Source organism: Acanthisitta chloris, unplaced genomic scaffold, assembly GCF_000695815.1.
Source record: "Acanthisitta chloris isolate BGI_N310 unplaced genomic scaffold, ASM69581v1 scaffold39286, whole genome shotgun sequence".
Classification (NCBI taxonomy): domain Eukaryota; kingdom Metazoa; phylum Chordata; class Aves; order Passeriformes; family Acanthisittidae; genus Acanthisitta; species Acanthisitta chloris.
The window spans coordinates 13,960-33,172 of NW_008679428.1; the positions used below are offsets into that span (position 1 = coordinate 13,960).

The 19,213-nt window shown below is 49.5% G+C and overlaps 1 protein-coding gene across 1 annotated transcript in view; it reads left to right on the forward strand.

Annotated features, from left to right (window-relative positions):
• CPNE2 (copine II) overlaps positions 1-19,213 on the forward strand; it is a 26,740-nt gene that overhangs the window by 2,281 nt on the left and 5,246 nt on the right. The window contains exons 2-6 of the mRNA XM_009077272.1: positions 4,806-4,985; positions 8,046-8,120; positions 10,914-10,985; positions 15,547-15,630; positions 18,970-19,059. Of these exons, the coding sequence (XP_009075520.1) occupies positions 4,806-4,985; positions 8,046-8,120; positions 10,914-10,985; positions 15,547-15,630; positions 18,970-19,059 (501 nt within the window). The remainder of the gene's footprint in view (positions 1-4,805; positions 4,986-8,045; positions 8,121-10,913; positions 10,986-15,546; positions 15,631-18,969; positions 19,060-19,213) is intronic.

Consider the following 19,213-nt stretch of genomic DNA (forward strand, 5'->3'; position numbering starts at 1 on the left):
ATCCGCAATTAACTTTGCTCAGCAGCCTGGATGAGACTAATGAGCTTCCTGCCTTGATAGGTGTCATCTCTGACCTGGTTGTACTTTTCAGGAAGTTCTCTTTCTGTCAGTAATGTCTCAGTCCAGCGGTTTTGATAGCAGAGCTTCCTTTGCAATACAAATATGTGGTGCTTTTAGTTTTTTTTCTTTTCCTCTGCTATTTTTAGCTTCTTTTTAATTGGCACGAGAGGCACTGGATGTCAGCCTGGAGCGGCAGCTTGCTGTCGATGCTCTGCTACTGTGGTATCAACAGAGGTTTAATGGGCTGGCACATGGTGTGGTGTGTTTGTGTGCCAGAGCTGGTTCTGGTCAACTGGCACACCAGGATACACCTGGGACTGAGACTGAGATCCCCCCACCCCCAGACATGGCAGTAGTGGTGCATGGGTTTGGGTTGTGGCTGGGTGAGGAGGGTCAGGAGAGGTGGGATTGCCCGTGAGAACATTGTTAGATGGGGCATTTGGTGGACCCTTGGTAGCTCACGACACATGGTTCAGAGCTACCCAGGCGTGCCTGTATTGTCCTCCATGGATTTTAGCCATGCACATTTGCCCCTTGCCCTAAGATGAACTTTTTTCCTGTCTGAAAGCAGTGACCTTAATACCACAGCTAAAATGTAAGGGATGGATAGGGACAGAATAAGCTTGTTGGCATGAAGCCAGCCCACCATGGTGCCCCTCTGTCCTCTGCACCAGGATAGGGATACATCCCAACCCTCAGACCTGGTTGAGAAGGTGGATCTCCTCCTCCAGGACTAGCCCTGGCCGCAGCGGTGCCAGCATCTGAGCTGGGCAGAGGGCCTATGGCACCAGCTGATGCCAGCAGGAGGATTTCTGCTCACTGTTCTTTCTAGCTGTCACATTTGTTCCCAAATACAATTATTTTGTCTTGCTGAGCTTAATAGGAATTAAAAAATCTTTGTGAATCAGCCTTGAAGGGAATGGGGGAGGGAGGGACAATAAACCACAGGCTGGGAAGTGACATGAAAATGGGTAATGCTTAAATGTTCTGCCAGTGATGTCATCTTGTAGGAGCCATTGAAGACCTGACCTGTGATGCCAGGAGTTTGGACACATGACTCAGCTGGCTGCTGCCTTTGTGCCACTCTGAGTCACCTGGCTGGTCCCACACCTTCAGCATGAGCTTCCCTTGGCACTTGGGAAAGTGTCTCAGTGTTGGAGCATGAAGCACCTCCACATGATGGGGATGCTTGAAGGTCTCCAGCCAACCTCCCGTCAAATGCTGGAAGACTATCTGGCTGGGCTTACTGAACACAAGGACTGTCGCTGAAGATGGTTTCCCAGTTTTGTGCTTGATTTGTAGGATCATAGAATCATGGAGTGGTTTGGATTGGAAGGAATCTTAAAGATCATCTCATTCCAAACCCCCTGCCGGGGCTCTTGCTCAAAGCCCCATCCAACCTAGCCTTGAACACTCCCAGGGATGGGGCAGCCACAGCTTCTCTGGAAAATCTGTGCCAATGCCTCACCACTCTCACAGGAAATAATTTCTTCCTCATATTTGATCTAAACTTGCCCTCTGTCAATTTGAAGCCATTTCCCCTTATCCTATCACTCCATGCCCTTGTCCAAAGTCCCTTTCCAACTCTCTTGTAGCCCCTTCAGGTGCTGGGAGGTGCTCTGAGGTCTCCCTGGAGCCTTCTCCAAGCTGAATAATCCCAGTTCTCTCAGCCCTTTCTCATAGGAGAGGTGCTCCATCCCTCTAATCATCTTCATGGCCCTTTGAGACACTTATCCAAACAGATACCTTTAATTAGTCTGACTGCCACTTAAAAGCCCTTGTGCTTTTCTGTTCCTAAGTGGCAAGGCCACCTCTGCTCTGACATGGGACTGTGATAAGCACTGGTGAAAAGGGGATGGCAGGAGCTGGTGGCAGGTGATGGTGTGTGTAGGGGCCTCATATGTGTTGGTCATTGGCAAGGTGATACGAGCTCACCAAACCAAAGACCAAACTTTGCACAGCTGGAGCTTGGGATATTGTTGTGCTTCACACTGACACTAGGCAGGAGATTAAACAGTTTAATCTGGGTATTGAAAGAAGCTCCGTAACTCCCAAGGAATAGCTCGAGTTTGCTGGGGTTTTCGTACCCTTCCCTGGGCCACCCCTTCCAGGGCAGAGCTGGAGATGGGACTTCAAGTTTTCTCCTTTGAATGAGTGTCTGGGAGTGAAAGGACTGGTTTCTCTTGGTTCCTGGCTTTCCAGTAGCTCAAAGAACATGGAAGGAGCTAAAATCCATCTCTGCTGCCTGTGTAGTCTCACCTCCCCGGCTCGAAAGGGGATTTGTATGTGTTGTGCTGCTGAGATAAGGCAGAGCTGAGGATGCCCTCTGTTCCTGGTCCACTCAGTATGGGATGGCAGCAGAGAGGGAAGGATCAGTGTGAAGCTGTGTGGCCCTGGCCAGCTCACAGCCCACTGGTGTTGATGCATTTGATTCCCCGGAGTGCAGCAGGTGGCTATTCTGGGAACATAGCGTTTACTTTAGTCGTTTCTTGGCAATTAAGACAGACTAAGCGAGCAACTTCAAAAAACACTGCGATCGTTGGGTGTATATATAGCAAACTCACCACATTTCCACTCAGCCCTTCCAAAACCTGCCTCCTGTGCTGAATGAGTTTCTTTGGGACTAAGGTATGTGTTTGCTTTTCTTTTTTTTTTTTGGCTTTTTTTATGCTCTGCTTATTCTTGCAGCTCTGGCAGACGTCCTGCCATCCCACAGCTCGGTGCTGCCTGGGGATGTTGGTGCGGGGGCTGCTCTCTGCAGGAGTCTTGCCCTGAGACCTGGGATGCACAGGCAGCTCAGCCTTGCCCAGGACTGGGTGTCCTGGCTGTGAGATGAGGTGGAATGTTGGCCAGAGCTATGGCATGGCCAGAGGCTTCATGCTGTCCCACAGACAGATGGAATGGTCTTTCCAGGCACCAAGGGCAGCAGCGTTTAGTATAATCACACTGGAGAGCACCTGCCTTTCCTTCTCTTTTAACAGCCCATGCTACCATATCCAGGGATAATAGGGTAATATGGCAAAATGCCAATGCTGTCATGACATCATCTACTAGACCAGGTTGCTTAGAACCCCATCCAACCTGGCCTTGAACACTTCCAGGGATGGGGCATCCTGTGCTTCTCTGGGCAACCTGTGCCAGTGCCTCGCCACCCTCACAGCAAAGAATTTCTTCCTAATATCTAATCAAACCCTGCCCTGTGTCAGTTTGAAGCCATTTCCCTTTGTCCTGTCCGGTCATGTTCTTGTGCAAAATCTCTACATCTCTCTTGCATCCCCTTTAGGTACTGGAGGGTGCTCTAAGGTCTCCCTGGAGTCTTCTCTTCTCCAGGCTGAACAGTGATATCAACACTATACCAACAACTTGCTCTCCTGACAAAGCTCATGCTTAGTTTGCATGCTGGAGGATTTCCCCCCCAGCTCCGGGTGTTTGTTTCTTGTTCAGTTCTCAGGCTGTGCCACCAGTGTCCTTCCTTCTCCTTTTAGCTTCCTAAGTTTATGCTGCATGTTGTGCTCCAAACTTGCCCTTTTGTCATGCCTCTCAGGTTGTCTGGTGGGGTATGATTGGTCCTGACACTAGAGTGCAGGCTCTCCTTGGACATTGACTTCCAGAAGTAATACACCAGCTTTTCTTAGCCTCAGTTTCCCAGTTTGTAACACTTTGGCTAAAATTGTGAGGTTTGGTCTCTGTGCAAGCCCTTGTTGGGATCCCAGTTGGTGCTGCCATCTTCCTAGCCCTCCTGTGGTGTGTGTTACCTGGAACCAAAGTTCCATTATCGGACAGCAGCACTCTGGGATTTTTGATGTGACCATTCCCAGGGTTATTTTTTTTGGCTCACACAAGGCGTTCTGTCCACCTGTACCATGCTGTGTCATAAACCCTCATTTCCACCAGCCACCTGCCAAGTTTCCTCTGCTCTTACCGCTGCTCTTGGCTGTGGGATGCTGCAGACCATTGTGGTGCTTCCCCTCCATTGGTGGGTTCCCCACATGCCTTCCAGTTTCCATCATCCTCTGTGTGCATGCCCTTCCAGGCTGTCAGGGACATAATTTCTTCCGTTCTGCTCAGAATAGCTCAGGGTGTCAATGTCTATTGAAGTCTTGTCTTCTGGGTCCTTCCAGCCTCTTGTTTCTCCTACTGCTTGATGAGATCTATGAAAAATGGCCTGCAGTAGTTTGGGGTTTTTTTACTCTTTATTTCCATGGAAGGCCAAGAAAGAAGAAACTACATGGATGTTTTGGTCTGAGGTCTAGAGGGAATGCTAGAGTGTTGCTGTTCTGGCTGGTGACACTTCTTGGTTTGATTCTTTGCTGTTGGCTGCACAGCCTGAAAGAAACAAGTTTGGCACTACAGCTGTGAGGGTCTGGTTGAGGATCAGAGTTGTGTGAGAGCCTCACCTCCTGGGAGAACAGGGCTTAGAAGCAAATTACACAATTCTTGCTTTGGTGAGCCTTGGCTGGGTGGGTGCTTATGTCCTGGCTGTTGGCTGGTGTGGGCTTGTCCAGCACTGTGCACCCTGTCCTTGGCAAGGCAGCTCTGCAGGATGTGCTGTTACATGTTTGGATGGATCCCAGCTCACATACGCTGGGTATCATGGCCTGTGTTTAGGGCCAGCTCTGCTGAGCACCCGATGTGCTTGCTTTGTGATGGTCAGCACAGGGTTTCCAAGTGGCTCTGGCTGAAGTTTCAGTGACAAAGATGCAAGACACACGTGCCTAAGTGCCTCTTTTCTTTTTAATTTGCAGCTTGACAGGACAGAGACAGCCGTAAACAACCTCAATCCAGCTTTTGCCAAGAAGTTCATCATCGACTACCACTTTGAGGAAGTGCAGAAGCTCAAGTTTGCCCTGTTTGACCAGGATAAGTCGAGTACGCAGCTGTACGAGCATGACTTCCTTGGCGAGTTCTCCTGCACGCTGGGCATGGTGAGTCTCCGAGGTGCCTGCAGCAAAGGGACCCCAAATCACATCAGCCACAGGGAAGGGGTGGGATTACAGCTGCTACTCTCATCTACTGCGAAGTTTGCCGTGTCCTTCCTGGTAATTTGCTTGTCACACTTCAGCTGCTGAGGTTGAACTGTTCCACATTAGGGCTGTTGGCTAATTGCTTATGTCTGAGCTAGTCATGGTGTGGGCTTATGCTGGTGCCAGCAAGGAGGCATCACCTGGAAGTCTCTGGAGATATCTGTATCTCACCATGGGTTATGGTAAGAGCTCTGATGACCAGTTGGATTTGGTCTTGGGAATCTTCCAGATGTTTAAAGTAAGGCTGCATTGCAGTCTACCTTTCTATCTCAGTTATCTATCTGTCTCTTTTTGAAAGCTTTGTTCATTACTGTTGTGTGGCAAATCATCTCTCCTACTTGAGCACGTTGGTGCTGAAGTGTGTCTTCTGCTTCTCCTGTGGAAAAGCTTTCTGGACACAATGAGATTTATAAGCCTTTGGAAGGTCTTTTCTTTGAAGAGCCCAGACCCTGTTAGAAACTGGTGGCTACATTGTCCAAATGACTTTGTCCTCTGACTCAGAAGTAGGGGATGAGGGGGATTTTTTCCATTCTTTTGCAGCCTCCAGCAGCTCAGGGCTGCTGTGGTACCTGGCACAAGTGCAGAGGCTCGAAGAAAATGTTTTTATTGTGCACAATGATGGGAATGGGGAGGAAGGAGATACTGTAATAGGTAGGTCAGTGTGGAGAGCCAGCTCTAGGTGCTCAGGGAGGCTTGTAGATGCAATCACTTTACACATGGCACTGCATGTGGCAGGTGGGACAAGTGACCTTACCACTGCCAGTTCAAGAGCTTGACGTGTTAGAAGAGCACTGACATTTACAGAGTTTGAAGCTTAATGTCTGGAATTTTGGAAGTGCTCTGTGACAACCTAATTCTGCTCTTGCAGAAGTTAAGAGATAGTACAGACAACATCCCAGCCTGTGTTTAGTGATTTAGACCAAACCCATCCTTGCTGAAACAAGGCCAGATCTGGTGTGGGGCAGCTCAGCAACGCTCGCTGTGAAGGTCTTGGTCTTGGTGGAAGCTAAAATCAGAGAATTTATGAACATAAGGAAACAGAGCTGAAACCTTGCTGTTCCTAGATGTGGCTCTGCAGCAGCCCAAGGCTCTGTAGGCTCGTGCTGGAGAGGAATATTATCTGTATGCACTGGGGAGGAAGGTGAAAGAGTGACCCCCATCTCCTCTTCGTTGGGTTTCCCAGAAGAGCCCAACCCTTCTGGTGCTTGGGAAGGTGATTATGTTAGAGCGTGAGCCTGGGTGGACCCTCCTGGGCTGTGGTAATGCTGCAGATGGACAGATGTTGCAGGTCTCACATCCAGGGGCTCTCTCAGAACAGCTGATGGTTTTGCTGTGGCAGCATCACTGTCTGCTGTGTCTTTGGACACAGCTGGTGGGCTTAGTCTGTCAGAAAGAAGAGAGTTTGGAACTTCCGTAATCCCACAACAGTATTTCTACTCTGCGAAAGAGAACATGGCCTCTGTGTGTGCCCAGATTTTGCAGTGGTTCCCAAGTCAGCTTCTTAGTGACCTTTAGTCCACAATAAGAAAACAGCTTGGAATGGAGGGATCTTTTCATTTCCTTTTTTTCCCCTGAAATCCTATTAGCTTCCTCTCCCTGTGGCCAGTGTGGACTTGCACCACAGCCCAGTCGTGTGGCAGAGATGGACCAGAGGGGTGAGGAGAGGGGTGAAACGGAGTGGACAGGCGATTGTGGGTTCAGCCACCCTGCTGTGGGTTTTGATGTGGCTGGAATTTGTCTGGTGAGATGTTTCCATAAGCCTGCTGGTTTTGAGGCACGAGCAGCTCTCGGAAATGAAGGAGAGCAGCCGTGGGCAGCAGCAACCACACAGTGAGCATCTGACTTTTCAATTTTCAGTTAGCAGCAGAGCTCTGTCAGATTAGCCAAATTGCTTAGTGCAGCTAATGAGGTCTGTGGTAGGATTTAAAAGGATGGCTGGATCATTCATGAGCCTGTAATGACCTCTATGGCCAAACGAAATGTAGCAGGGATGAGGGTGGAGGGTGTTGTGGTTTCTGCTAGCCAGGATTGTGAGGAGGTTTCACCTGCCTGTACACAGTGGGACACAAACATCTGCTCACACTGGCTGATGATTCCTGTGGATCAAAAGCACTGGGACATTGCTAGATCAAAAGCATCAGGACATGTCTGGCTCACCACGATGGGAACAGGTTTTTGCTTTGAAATTGTAAGAATCATAGGATCACAGAATGTTTGAGGTTGGAAGGGACCTTTAAAGCTTATCCAGCCTCGAAGGGGACTGGAGTCATGAGATCAGAGCAGTAATTCCAGTAGGTTGCTGGATCTCCATGTGGGGGTCTGCATTTTGGGGGGAAACTTACAGCTTCCCCAGATCTGAAGGCAACTGAAATTCACTGAGCTGGGAAAAATCTCAAGGGTTTAATTCATCTCCCAGATCATCCTATCTGGCCTCTTGCAAACCAGAAGTAAAGGGGAGAACATGCTTTCGGGGGTGCTGACCCCTGTGCAGGAAGTGCAGAATGATGCTGGGGGAGAGCATCTAGCTTCTAATCCCTGAATCCCATGGAAACGTGGCCTGCATCAAGGTGCTGGCAGGGATCATGTTAGAAGTATTTAAAATGGGATTTGAAAGATTGAGGGATGATTTTTTTGAGAACAAATCACAGCAGCCCTGTCTGTGTGAGTTCCCACTGACCTCCTCCACCAAAGGGCTGGTCCCTGGGCTCAGTGGGAAGTGATGCTTCAGCCTCCTGTGCCACTGCTGCTCCACACTGCACAGCTGCTGTCCTGCATCCCATGGGTTGAGGTATCAGTGCTGATATTCCCACTCTCACAGTCATCCCTGGATATGATGCCTTTCGTCTACTGTTGTGAATGCAGATTAATCTGAATTAACTAACATGAGCAATGATCAGTTGCTTATGAGTCTGCGTTGGATCACTTGTACAATCATGATTTCATTTTCTTTGGCTTGTCTAGATCGTCTCCAGCAAGAAAATAACACGGACTCTCCTTCTGGGGAATGGCAAACCAGCTGGGAAGGGGATGATTACGGTACGGTTAGTCCTTTATGATACCTACTGAGTGTGTAAAGACGTATGGGGGCAATGCAGGACACTCCCACAGCATCCAGGAGACTGGGGTGTCTCTTGTGAACATTCTTCCCTTTACCTCCCACTTTTCTGGCCACTTTGGTCTGTTTGGTCTGTTTGGAGGATGATTTGTTTGTGTCAGGGACCATCCTGCCCAGTGTCTGTCTGGTGTCCAGCACCATGAGTCTTTAACCACTACTTCAGTCTCTGGAAGAAGAAAAGCCTCAATCTAGGGAAGTACAAAGTAAACCTATGCTGTGGTTGTTTGTTATCTGGTATGAGGTGCCTGCTCAGTCCTCTCTGGTGCTATGAGAGGTAAGAGGGCTCATTCCTTTTCCAGGGATGGGTGATTTTGTTTGTAGGATGAGGATGGAAGTGTGCCATGGCAACAACTCTCATAGCAACAGCCACTGATTCCTATGCAGACCCCTTCGGGCAGTGGCCTTCCCGCTGTGGATCTCTTCAGCTATGTTTTTTTTCAAAAGAAAAGACTAAATTTAGGTGTGTTTCCCTTCTGCCACAGCTCCCATCCTTTTTGGATCTTGGCTGTGTTGTAGGTTTTGTGAAACACACAGTTGGTCTGCAAAGGTGTGGGAGAAAAGGCCAGAAAGGAGTTAAACTTCCATCAGGTTTAGAAGCACTGAAAAGGGTTTTAAAGCCCAGGACCTAGTGCTGCAAGGTCATCTTCATTGCTCTTTGTTTTAGATGTTGGGAAGATGCTTTTGTCTTTTAATTGCTGCAGTTAGTCTATAAACACAAGTGGAAAAGCTGCAGTGAAGTTCAAAAGCAGTGCCTGATGCCATGTGTCATCCCCAAGGAGCAGTCTCGCAATATCCCATCTGATGGTTGAGTGGGAAGAGCTGGACCAGATGAAAAGTTTCCAGTCAGGTTCAAAGGTTGCATGCTTTAAAAATAAAGGAAGGTCCCGATCTGACACTAATGTGTTGTTAAACATCCAAGGGTCAGAGACATCTGCTTCATTTTGTACAACTGCTACGACTTTCTGATCTGGGTTTTTTTCCCATGGCTTGGACTAGGTGATGGCCACAGGGTTGTGTGTGGTGGGCACAGTGCTGGAGCACAGGCTATAGACACCACTGGAGAAGCAGGCTTCAGCTTTGGACTCACCCATATAGAGTTTGGAGTCAAAGCCTGCCTTCCTCACCCCCATTCCCTTCAATTTTGCCAGACTATCCATTTCCTTAACTGAGATGTCATAAGGGTGAATGCAACAGAAGAACCTTGGCTGGATGGATGGCATTGTATGGGAGTCCCTAGCTTTGAAGAGATGGGGAAAATCCCAGAGCAAACCTCTGTGTTTGTAGAAATCAATCCCAAGATCTTGCTGCACACCTCTGCTGGAAACAGTGATAGGAGGGATGTTGCTATTGTCCATGCTGGCCAAGAGAAGATGCCACCAGCAGCTTGTGGCAGGGTGGCACAAGGACAGTGCTGGTTTGTCTGCACAGTCTGACTCTTACATAGCCTGCAGTGAGCCCTGAAATGCTGAGTACAAACTGGACATGCTTTTGTGGGGATGAGCAAAGGGCAAATTTAATCCACTTCCCTACAGCTCTTCCTCCTCCTGCTGGTTTTGGTGACTGAATACCCATCAAGGACTAGGTGGGAGAGAAAACTGATGCCGTGGCTTTGCAATAGGGATCTGCTGACTTCACAGCTCTGTGGAGCAGAGAGGAAAATTGGGGTTTGCATGTGGTGAAAATGTATCCTCTGTGGTTCAAAGAGTTCTGTCCACCATGGGAAGGCTGGGGCTGTGTTAAGAAGCTGTGGCTCATCCCCTCACCCAGCTGCCCAGGCAAAAGCTATATCTTTGCCTCCTCATCTCTGCCAACTCCCTGACTCTCCTAAGTGCCAGTAACCCTCTGCTCCTTCTGCAGAAAATTGTCCCTTGGAGATCTGCAAGTTTTTCTAGAAGCCTGTCTGTAATGATGCTGTGTGTCTCCAGTGCAGGATAGCCTTTTGTGAGACACAGCAAACAGCTGTGCTTGGGAGCAAAGTGCATGAGGACAATGTCCATGCCGTGCCCCCAGTTATTCTGGTGCCATCTCCTGCACAAGGAGGAGGATGCTCAACCAGGGTTGCTGGGGAGCAGATCAGCCCACCCGGGGGAACAGAGTGGGGAGAGGTGGAGAGGAGATGCTTGGGCAGGACACAGGGAAAAAAAGACAAGTGGTTCAGAAAATAGCTGGTAATAAAAGTGAATGAATGTGTGGTTTTGTTATAAACATTCCCTTAAAATACCAAAAGGCTAATTAGACCACATTCCAGACAAAACTGGCCCACTGGTGGTTGGCAGCTGAAGCCCTTCTGGAGCATATGTGAATAAAGTCTCTTACAATGAAGTACTCTGGGCTTCACTCCTGCCTGCTGCAGCTCGTCAGGAGCAACACTGGAGTCTTCATCCTTGGGGCTGTCTGACTGGGTGGTTGTGCAGAGACATGGCTCAAGTCCTGAGTGCCACCAGCATCTCCCCTAAGGGATGTGGCAGCTGTTTTTTGCCATGTGCAGCCTGGGACATGGAGGATGAGGTTGCACACCTTGCTGGTAAGGTTTATATAGCTTCTGCTTCCTCCTGGCTTGGTTCATGAAGGCTTCTCTGGGTCCTGAATGAGCCTGGTGCAGAAAAGTTATGTGAGACCAGCTCCAGCATGACACCCAAGAAAGGGGGTGAGTTTTTTACCAGAAGCTTCATTTTTCTTGTTGAAAATGAACACAGCCTTCCCTTGTCTTTCAGATAGCTGCCCAGGAGCTCTCCGATAACAGGGTGATTACTCTCAGCGTGGCTGGAAGAAAACTGGATAAAAAGGTGAGTGGAGCTGTGTCTGGGGGATGTAGTGTTAAACTTCCATCCTTGGGATCTAAACAAATCTCTGCTTTTGGGTGTAGCAGTGGCAGAAAACAGTCCTGCTGGAGAAAGCATCAGGATGCTTTCACCTTGTGGCATTGCACCTTGAATACTGTGTACAGTTATGGGTCTCTCAGTTCAGGAAGGATATTGAAGTGCTGGAGCAGGTCCAGAGAAGAGCAACAAGGCTGGTGAAGGGACTCGAGCACAAGTGCTATGAGGAGAGGCTGAGAGAGCTGGGATTGTTTATCCTGGAGAAGAGGAGGCTCTGGGGAGACCTTATTGCCCTATACAACTCTCTGGAAGGAGGTTGGAGTCAGGTGGGGGTTGGTCTCTTCTCCCAGGCAACCAGCAGCAGGACAAGAGGGCACAGACTCAAGCTCTGCCAGGGGAGGGTTAGGTAGGATTATGGGAAGATATTCTTTACAGAAGGAGTAATCAGGCATTGGAATGGGCTGCCCAGGGAGATGGTGGATTCACCATCCCTGGAGGTTTTCAAGCTGAGACTGGATGTGGCACTTAGTGCTATGGTCTAGTAATGACTGTAGGGTTGGACTCAATGATCTTTGAGGTCTCTTTCAACCTGGTTGATTCTATGATTCTGTGATGAGACCTGGGCTAAGTACATCTGTACCTCAGCTTCCTCATTGTCATGGTATTGCTTTCTTCATCACACACGTGGAGGTGGAAAGATTCTGTGTTGCACAGGATCTGTGTATTAGCATGTCTTAAAGACATTACTGCTTCAGTGGTAGTAATTTGGAAATGCCTCTTGATGGAGCTGGAAGTTTTGATGCCCCTTGAACCCATGTCTCAGATGTGCTGAGGCCTCCTGGCTCGTCACCTTCAGCTCCTCTGGAAATGGTGTGAACATTACATGTGCGTCCAACTGTAGGGCCTGTCTTCTCTGAGGAACAAGTGTTGACCTCATGGAGGCAGGTAATACATGAGTTTTGTTTGGATATGGTACACAGGAAGCGGTGAGCCTTTCTGAACAGAACCTTCTGACCTTATTTACCAGGCAACTAGAGCTGTTCCTCTTGAACCAGTGCTGTTGCTAAGCGATCGATGGGAATATTATTTTTCCTTCTTCCTAGTCTCTCCAGAGCTTGTTTTATTGGCAGGATGGCCCTTAGTTTGTTTGAAAACAGGGTAAGGCAAACAGTCAGGCAGAAGGGTATTTTTTCAGGCAGGAGATGTGGTTTGTCCAGTCCTATTGTCTGAATCAGATCAATGTCTGGTTTAAGCAAGAGTTTTTCCCACCTGTTGGGAATGGCTGTTTTCTTGGCCTCCTGCTTGCCTAGTGCTAGGAGCCAAATGCTCCTGTTAAGAAATCCTCAAATAGCTGCATTTCATGAATGGGCTGGAAGATGTCCTTGAGCTGGTGGCTTCCTTTGAGATCTGGCCGAGGGTCAACCCCATGTGTGCCAGCAAAGGCATCCCTAATGCAACAGTTTTCTTCCAGTGCCCCAAGAAAAGGTCTCTGCTCCCTTGGAAAGCAAGGGATGGGATTTCACAGCAGGCTTGGTGCCTTCCTTTGTGCTTCAAGATCTCTCTGCAGCTGTGGCCATTGTGAAGAGCAAGCCAAGGACCTTGGTACTCACTGGTACCTCAGGCATATGTCCAGTTGTTGAAGAGGCAACTTCTTTGGTGGCATCACTTGCTCCATGGGCAAGGAGTTGCTTTTCTGATTGGGTTTGCAGCCAAGTTCCTTTACCAGGTTATGCAAAGGTGACATCTTTTGATATTCTTTGACTAGGATATGATACCTGTGGGTCTGCTGCCCTTCAAACCCACAATCACAGTATAGAAATCCAGCATCTACCTGGTTACAGTGGGGTAAGGACCATGAATTATCCTGTTCTCTCTGGGTCTCCCTCCAGTTTATCAATTAGTGCCAACAGAAAGCACACTCTCAGTGACTGCCTGCTGTCATCAAGAGCTAACAAGGTTTCATTACTGATTCCCATAACACAGAGTAGTGTTGCAGTGCTCAAAGTCCTGCTCATGGGCAAAGGATGTTCTTGTCACTTCATGCAGATTAAAATGGTCCCTGAACAAGGAAATTCGATGAAAACCAGTATTTTTGTGTCATTATTAATCATGGATGAAATGTGACTGTGGCAGCTTAGTAGAACTCGTTTAAGCTTAGGAAAATCAGTGGAGAAGTGGATAAACACAAAAACCACAGGGGTAAGATTGTAATTTGGGGGATAACACCCTCCTGTATCATGCAGCATGGAGCTGGGAAGCACAGCTGGAGGCTCAGACGTCATAGAAAGGGATTGGGTCTCACAGGGTTTTGTGGTGGGTCCATGGCATCGTCTTGCTGCACACACTGCGCCGAAGCTGTGGGCATCCCTTACCAGCAGCTGTGCTGCAAACCCAGCCTGGAGCCTTGCTTGGCCCCAGGCAGCTTCTTCTACTATGGCCACCTTGAGGCTGGGACCTCTCTGAGGCTGCAGGCAGGTCCTCCTCCCTGTCACATGTCCATTCTGTCCACCTGCAGCTCACTACCTTGCTTAAAATGCCGAAGCAGCACAGTGGGAGCATGTCAGCAGCAGACCCAGCCTGAGGCTCTTGTACCTTATGTCAGATTGGCTCTTGGAAGAGACGTTTAAAGATAAAGTATCTTGCAGAGGAAGTATTTCCACCTGGGGCCATCCCTGTGAGCCCATCCCCAGAGCCCTCCCTGCCACCACGGCACAGCTGGGGTCAGCAAACTCTGCGAGCCAGGACAGGTCCTGGAATCTGTGGTTTGGGGAACTGCATCTGCTGGATGTGCCACCTCTGCCCTCCTTGTCCATGTTACGCAAGGACCAGTTTGGATGATTTAGATTCTTGGACCTGTTTGCAACTCAGTCTGGTCTGCTGAGCTCCTTTGGTTGCTCCATTCAGTTTCCATCTCCCACCAGGTCTGCAGGGGTGAGATGTTTGTGGGTTTGATGTTTTAAAATAGCAGCCCACAATCCTGTGGCTTGGAGGCATCTCCCACCCTGCTTTGAACAGAGCAAGGCTGACCAGACTTGCAAAACAGGCTGCTCCATGTGGGATGGCAGCAAGCATCCTTCAAAGCTCTCTGCTGCTGTTGGAGCAGGTGCCTCCAGCAGCCCACGCTGGGCTGGCACTGATGAAGATGTCTTGGGTTGGAGGTTAAGCCAACATAGGCAGGGTCAGGTACCCACTGCTGGTTCTTTAATCCATCTGTGAAGCTTGAAAGTGCCATTCCAGGCAGTGGGTGAGCAGGATTAGAGCTGTGCTGTAACTGTAACACAGCAGAAGGAATGGCTTGGCTTTCTTTCCCACAAACATGTGAAAAGGCTAGGAGAAAAATAACCTCGTCTCACCAGAAAGTGTCCCTGTGAAACTTTATGGTCTGCTCTTCTGGCAGAAAAAGTTTGACCGAAGCAGGTTGTAGTTTCTCCAAGCCGAAACACTTTGCACTGATTTACTTCTCTGCCTGGCTTTGAAAGCATGATTTGTATAGTAATGTTGTTGGATTTTCTGCTGGGGCATCACTGGAGTCTGTGTCCGTCCCAGCCGCCACTTCCTGAGCTGGCTGCAAACAGGGTGTTCTGGGGTGTCTATGCTTCCTACTCCTCTATGCACAGCCCCTTGAATCCCCCCTGCATCACTTGGAAGCCCAAAAAACTCCTGTTCAAACCTATAAGAAGTCCCTCCAGCTCTTTGCAGGACTCAGGCACTCACCTCCCTCTAGGAGAAAAACCCAACTGAAATGACTTGAGTTCCAGTAAATCATCTGGAATATTTGGGGCTTCTTTTCTTGTTAGCTACTTCTTAGTTTTTCTGAACAGAAATGAAGTTCTGCTTCCAGAAGAGCTGGAGTTTCCATGTTGTGGAACCTCTGTGGGCTGTGGGTGCTGAAGTGCCGATACCCATCAGGGATGCATGTGTATGTGTACATATTCCTCAAAAAGCAGCAGCCCTTTATTGCAGGATTATCTGAGGAGACACTGGCAGGAAAGGCAGCACACAGCGACTTGGGGCTGCATATCTCAGAGGGTGTTACATGATCTCTGTCAACACCAGGGCAGCTTGCTCCTTCAAGATTTCCTGTGCTTATGCTTTGTCGCTGTGTGTAGGAGGGTGGATTTTTTTTCCCTTTTTTCCCCAAGACACTATGCACTTCATAATTCTGTTTTTCCTTTGAAGCTTTGGATGTTTTTCCAAGCCCAAATGCAGCTGCCTCCCAGCTGGGGTTGTTTTCCATGGCATCTGTGTCCAGGGAGCTTGCTGGGTGCTGGGCATCCGCCAGCAAATCCCACAGGCACACACTGGGGTGCCAATGCAATATGGAACTCAAGGGGATTTGTGTGACCAGGACAGGGAGGGGGGCAGGATGCTGCCTGTGGGTGCTGTGTGTTTGCTGGCATGCTGAAGCTGGTCCCATGAGGACATGAGGATGTCTGCAGGGTTGGCACTGCCAGGGCAAGATCTCTCTTGGACAGGCTGTTGCTGCTTGCAGAAAACCATGTAACTTGTCCTATTCTTCTCCCACCAGGACCTTTTTGGGAAGTCAGACCCCTTCTTGGAGTTTCATAAACCAGGTGACGATGGGAAGTGGATGTTGGTCCACAGAACAGAGGTGAGCAAAACTCTAACCTGAGCTGCTGAGACACCCTCATCCTTACACCAACTCCACTTGCCCTTTGTGGCATTATTTCATCAATCACCCATAAAGCAGGGTAAGATCCAGGGATTTCAAAATCTTACAGCTGCCTTCCCACTGTCCAGCTGTGGCTGCTGGACTCCAGTGGATGAAGATTTAGTGAGACCACGAAAGTCTTGAGATCTTTTCTGCACTACCCACTGCTGTATCTAACAAGCAGAGAGGGAGATGGTCTTCTAGCCTGTGTTGATCTCTAGGCTCAGCCAGGGCATGGGCTGAGCCTGGGCTGCTCTCTCTCTGCTCTCAGGAGCATCAGGATGAGCTGTGATCTGGGGAGGTGTTGGAGGGCAGTGATGGGAGGTGGCCCAGGGAACAGTAGTGGGGAAAGGTTAAAACCAGCTTTTGCCAGACTTTTACCTAAGCTGGGAGGATGCTCAGGTGTCTCCAGCTTCAGTGCATGAGCACTTGGCCTTGTGTCTCATGGAGCCAGAGCCACAGCCAAAGGGCTGTACCACCAGGCTGTACCTGTACCAGGGTCCTGGTGGGTATGATCTGGGCCAGCTGACCCCTCCCTCTCCCTCATTTATACCTGCTGTGATATTTTGATCTGAGCTCCCTCGGGTTATATTCTCATGCTGCTAAAGCCAGTGATGTTATGGATAACAGGCACAGCATGGGCAGGGTGAAGTAGGCTGGCTTCTGCTTAACATTGTGCTAATAAGTACTTTTCAAGGGCTTTTTTTTACCCCCTCCTCAAAGCTTGTTTCGAGGCTTTTTTTGTTTGCATGTAACTCTTGGCAGCTGGCAGAAAGAGGAGGGGGATTACAGGAGGGGGTCTCACAGCAGCCTCTGTGGCAGAGGAAGAGGGCTCCATTACACCTCATCTCACACCCCTCTTTTCCCATCCCTTTCTTGTCCCCTCAAGGTTTGGGTAAGGAGCCCGCTGTCCTACCACAGCAAAACTGTTTGCTGTAACAAAACACAGGATGAGCTCAGGCAGAAGGAGAGAGTGATGTTTATTTACAAAGTTTCTCCCTACGTTGGATTTTATCACTTCTGTGCAAAGTCCATGAGGATTTCCTTCACTCACACACCCATGTGCACATGTGCACCAGGATGTGGGTAACACTGTGTGTCCTGTGGTACTGATACAGACCATCCTTATAATCCCAGCTCTTCTGTTTAGTTTTTGGATGCTTTCCCACACATCTTTCCATGCATATTTAATTCATATCAGCTGTAATATTTCTCTTGTATTTCTGCTGGAGCAGGCTGAGGCCTTGTCTGGTTGTTTCCTCATGGTTTAGTGTGGGCAGCTGGGCTTTGACTCACTAAGATGTGTTTCTCAGACATGGGGATTTGGGGTGACCTCTGGCCCTTCCTCCTGGAAGAGGTGCGGTAATTGGGAAAGGTGACTGTGCAGCAGCCGTCTCTGGGATCTCTATAAGCACATCAGGCTTGTGGGGAGCAGATGTATATTCTAATGTTTCCTCTGGGTTGCTGCCCAGTTCCTCCATTGTCCTATCTCACTGGATCGGGGTCTAAACAAGTTTTCTTACAAGTAATGGGTTCTCCAAGAGTCTCTTCCTTACCAGCCTCAAATGTATCCCACAGTCCTCTGAGAAATCCTGTAACAGGCAACCCATCCCTGGAAGTGTTCAAGGGCAGGTTGGACAGGGCTTGGAGGAACCTGGTGTGCTGGGAGGTCTCCTTGCCCAGGGGGTGGGGGTTGGAACTAGATTCTGTGATTCTGTGACCATCTCTGTGTTTTGAGGCTGGATACAAAGAAACAAGGTTTCCCATTCTTGCAGCTTTAGCTATGGGAATATAACCAGCTCTCAGTCTGATGCTGGCATTCCTCCTGCCACAACAGAGGTGATGCCAGAGGTGTCTGGCAGGGCAGGATTAGTGTGTTCATTGCAGCCTGTTATTTAAGCACAAGTGTGAATGCCCAGCTGGGTGCTGTGTGATAGAGATGCTGGATCCTTCCCCACCCACCCCGGGGACCCGGCGGCTGACAGCCTGTGGGCAGCATCCTGGGGTGCGTGGGCTCCTCCTGCTCTTCCAGGCTCCTGGGGGAGGTGTTTATGTCTGGCAGGGCAGGATTAGTGTGTTCATTGCAGCCTGTTATTTAAGCACAAGTGTGAATGCCCAGCTGGGTGCTGTGTGATAGAGATGCTGGATCCTTCCCCACCCACCCCGGGGACCCGGCGGCTGACAGCCTGTGGGCAGCATCCTGGGGTGCGTGGGCTCCTCCTGCTCTTCCAGGCTCCTGGGGGAGGTGTTTACAAATTCAACTAAACTGTGCTTGCAGTGTCAGGGTTTCCCCCGGTCTCTCGTAAGATCTTGTCTGTCAAACGAGATTCCCGTTCCAGGTCCCACGCGGCTGTTTGCCTGTGGCAGCAGCCATGGATCTCTTCCTCCCTGGGCTATGCTGTTACTGCTCTGGCTGGGAAGATCCAAGGTCCTCTATGCCAGATATCCCCTATGCTTGCCTTGCACAGAGAAGGGTTAACCTGCTGCCTGATCTGACTTTCCTAATCATGTGAACCTCTTTTTGAGCACACCACCTTTGTGGAAGAGGGTCTTTGCCTGCCCTGCAGGCGCCTCCGATGTACACAGCATGTGCCTGGAGCCTGTTAGCGTTTGCTTAGGTTTCCACCAAGCGATTGCATTCTCTCAGGAAATGTCAAAAAGCATCAATTAATATTTCTCCAGCTCAGGCAGCAGATGTTACACAGATGAGACACAAGAGCACAGTGTGCCTGGGGCTGTTTTGGCTTTCCAGGGCTGGTTGTGGCATCCTGCTGCTCCTTCTTCTCGGTGGTCAGACCCAGGATGGATGTAGGGCTGTGCTGGTGGGGAGTAAGCAATGAGTAGCTATGCTGGGGTGCTGGTGGGGAGTAAGCAATGAGTAGGGTGCAAGCAACAGGACGTGGAGGGCATAAATAGTATTTGCTGGCCTTGAAGTAGTGGAGTAAGTGGCTGTGCTCATGCTGTGCCCATGCTGCCCAGTGTGCTGCAGCTGTTCCCTCAGGCAGGTTTGTTTAATTGCCCCTGGAGGTAGATAAATCACTCAATGCAATGGAAACAAACCTGTTGTAACTCACACGTGCTGCAGCCTGAGAAGGGGGAGCTGCAGTGCCCCAGTTATGGAGGCAGGAGAGGGCTGAGATGGGGCTTTCAGCAGCTTGCCTGGCCTGCCCCACTGAGAACCTGGTCCAGGGTTGCTCTTCGAGGTGTGTCCCTGCTTTATGTTGATCTCTGCGTGTGGATGTGCCAACGTACCACCATCCCTCTGCTCCCACCCTGCAGGTGATCAAGTACACGCTGGACCCTGTCTGGAAGCCGTTCACTGTGCCTTTGGTGTCACTGTGTGATGGAGATGTGGAAAAGCTGATAAAGGTAATGGGGTACTCTCCAACTTGTATCATTGGGACTCTCTGGAACTGAGCATTAAACATCTAAACCCCCATGGCTGGTTCATTAAAAAAAACCCCAACCAAATAAACCAAAGAGAACCACCACCAAAACCAACAAAAACCACCTCATTTGGGGT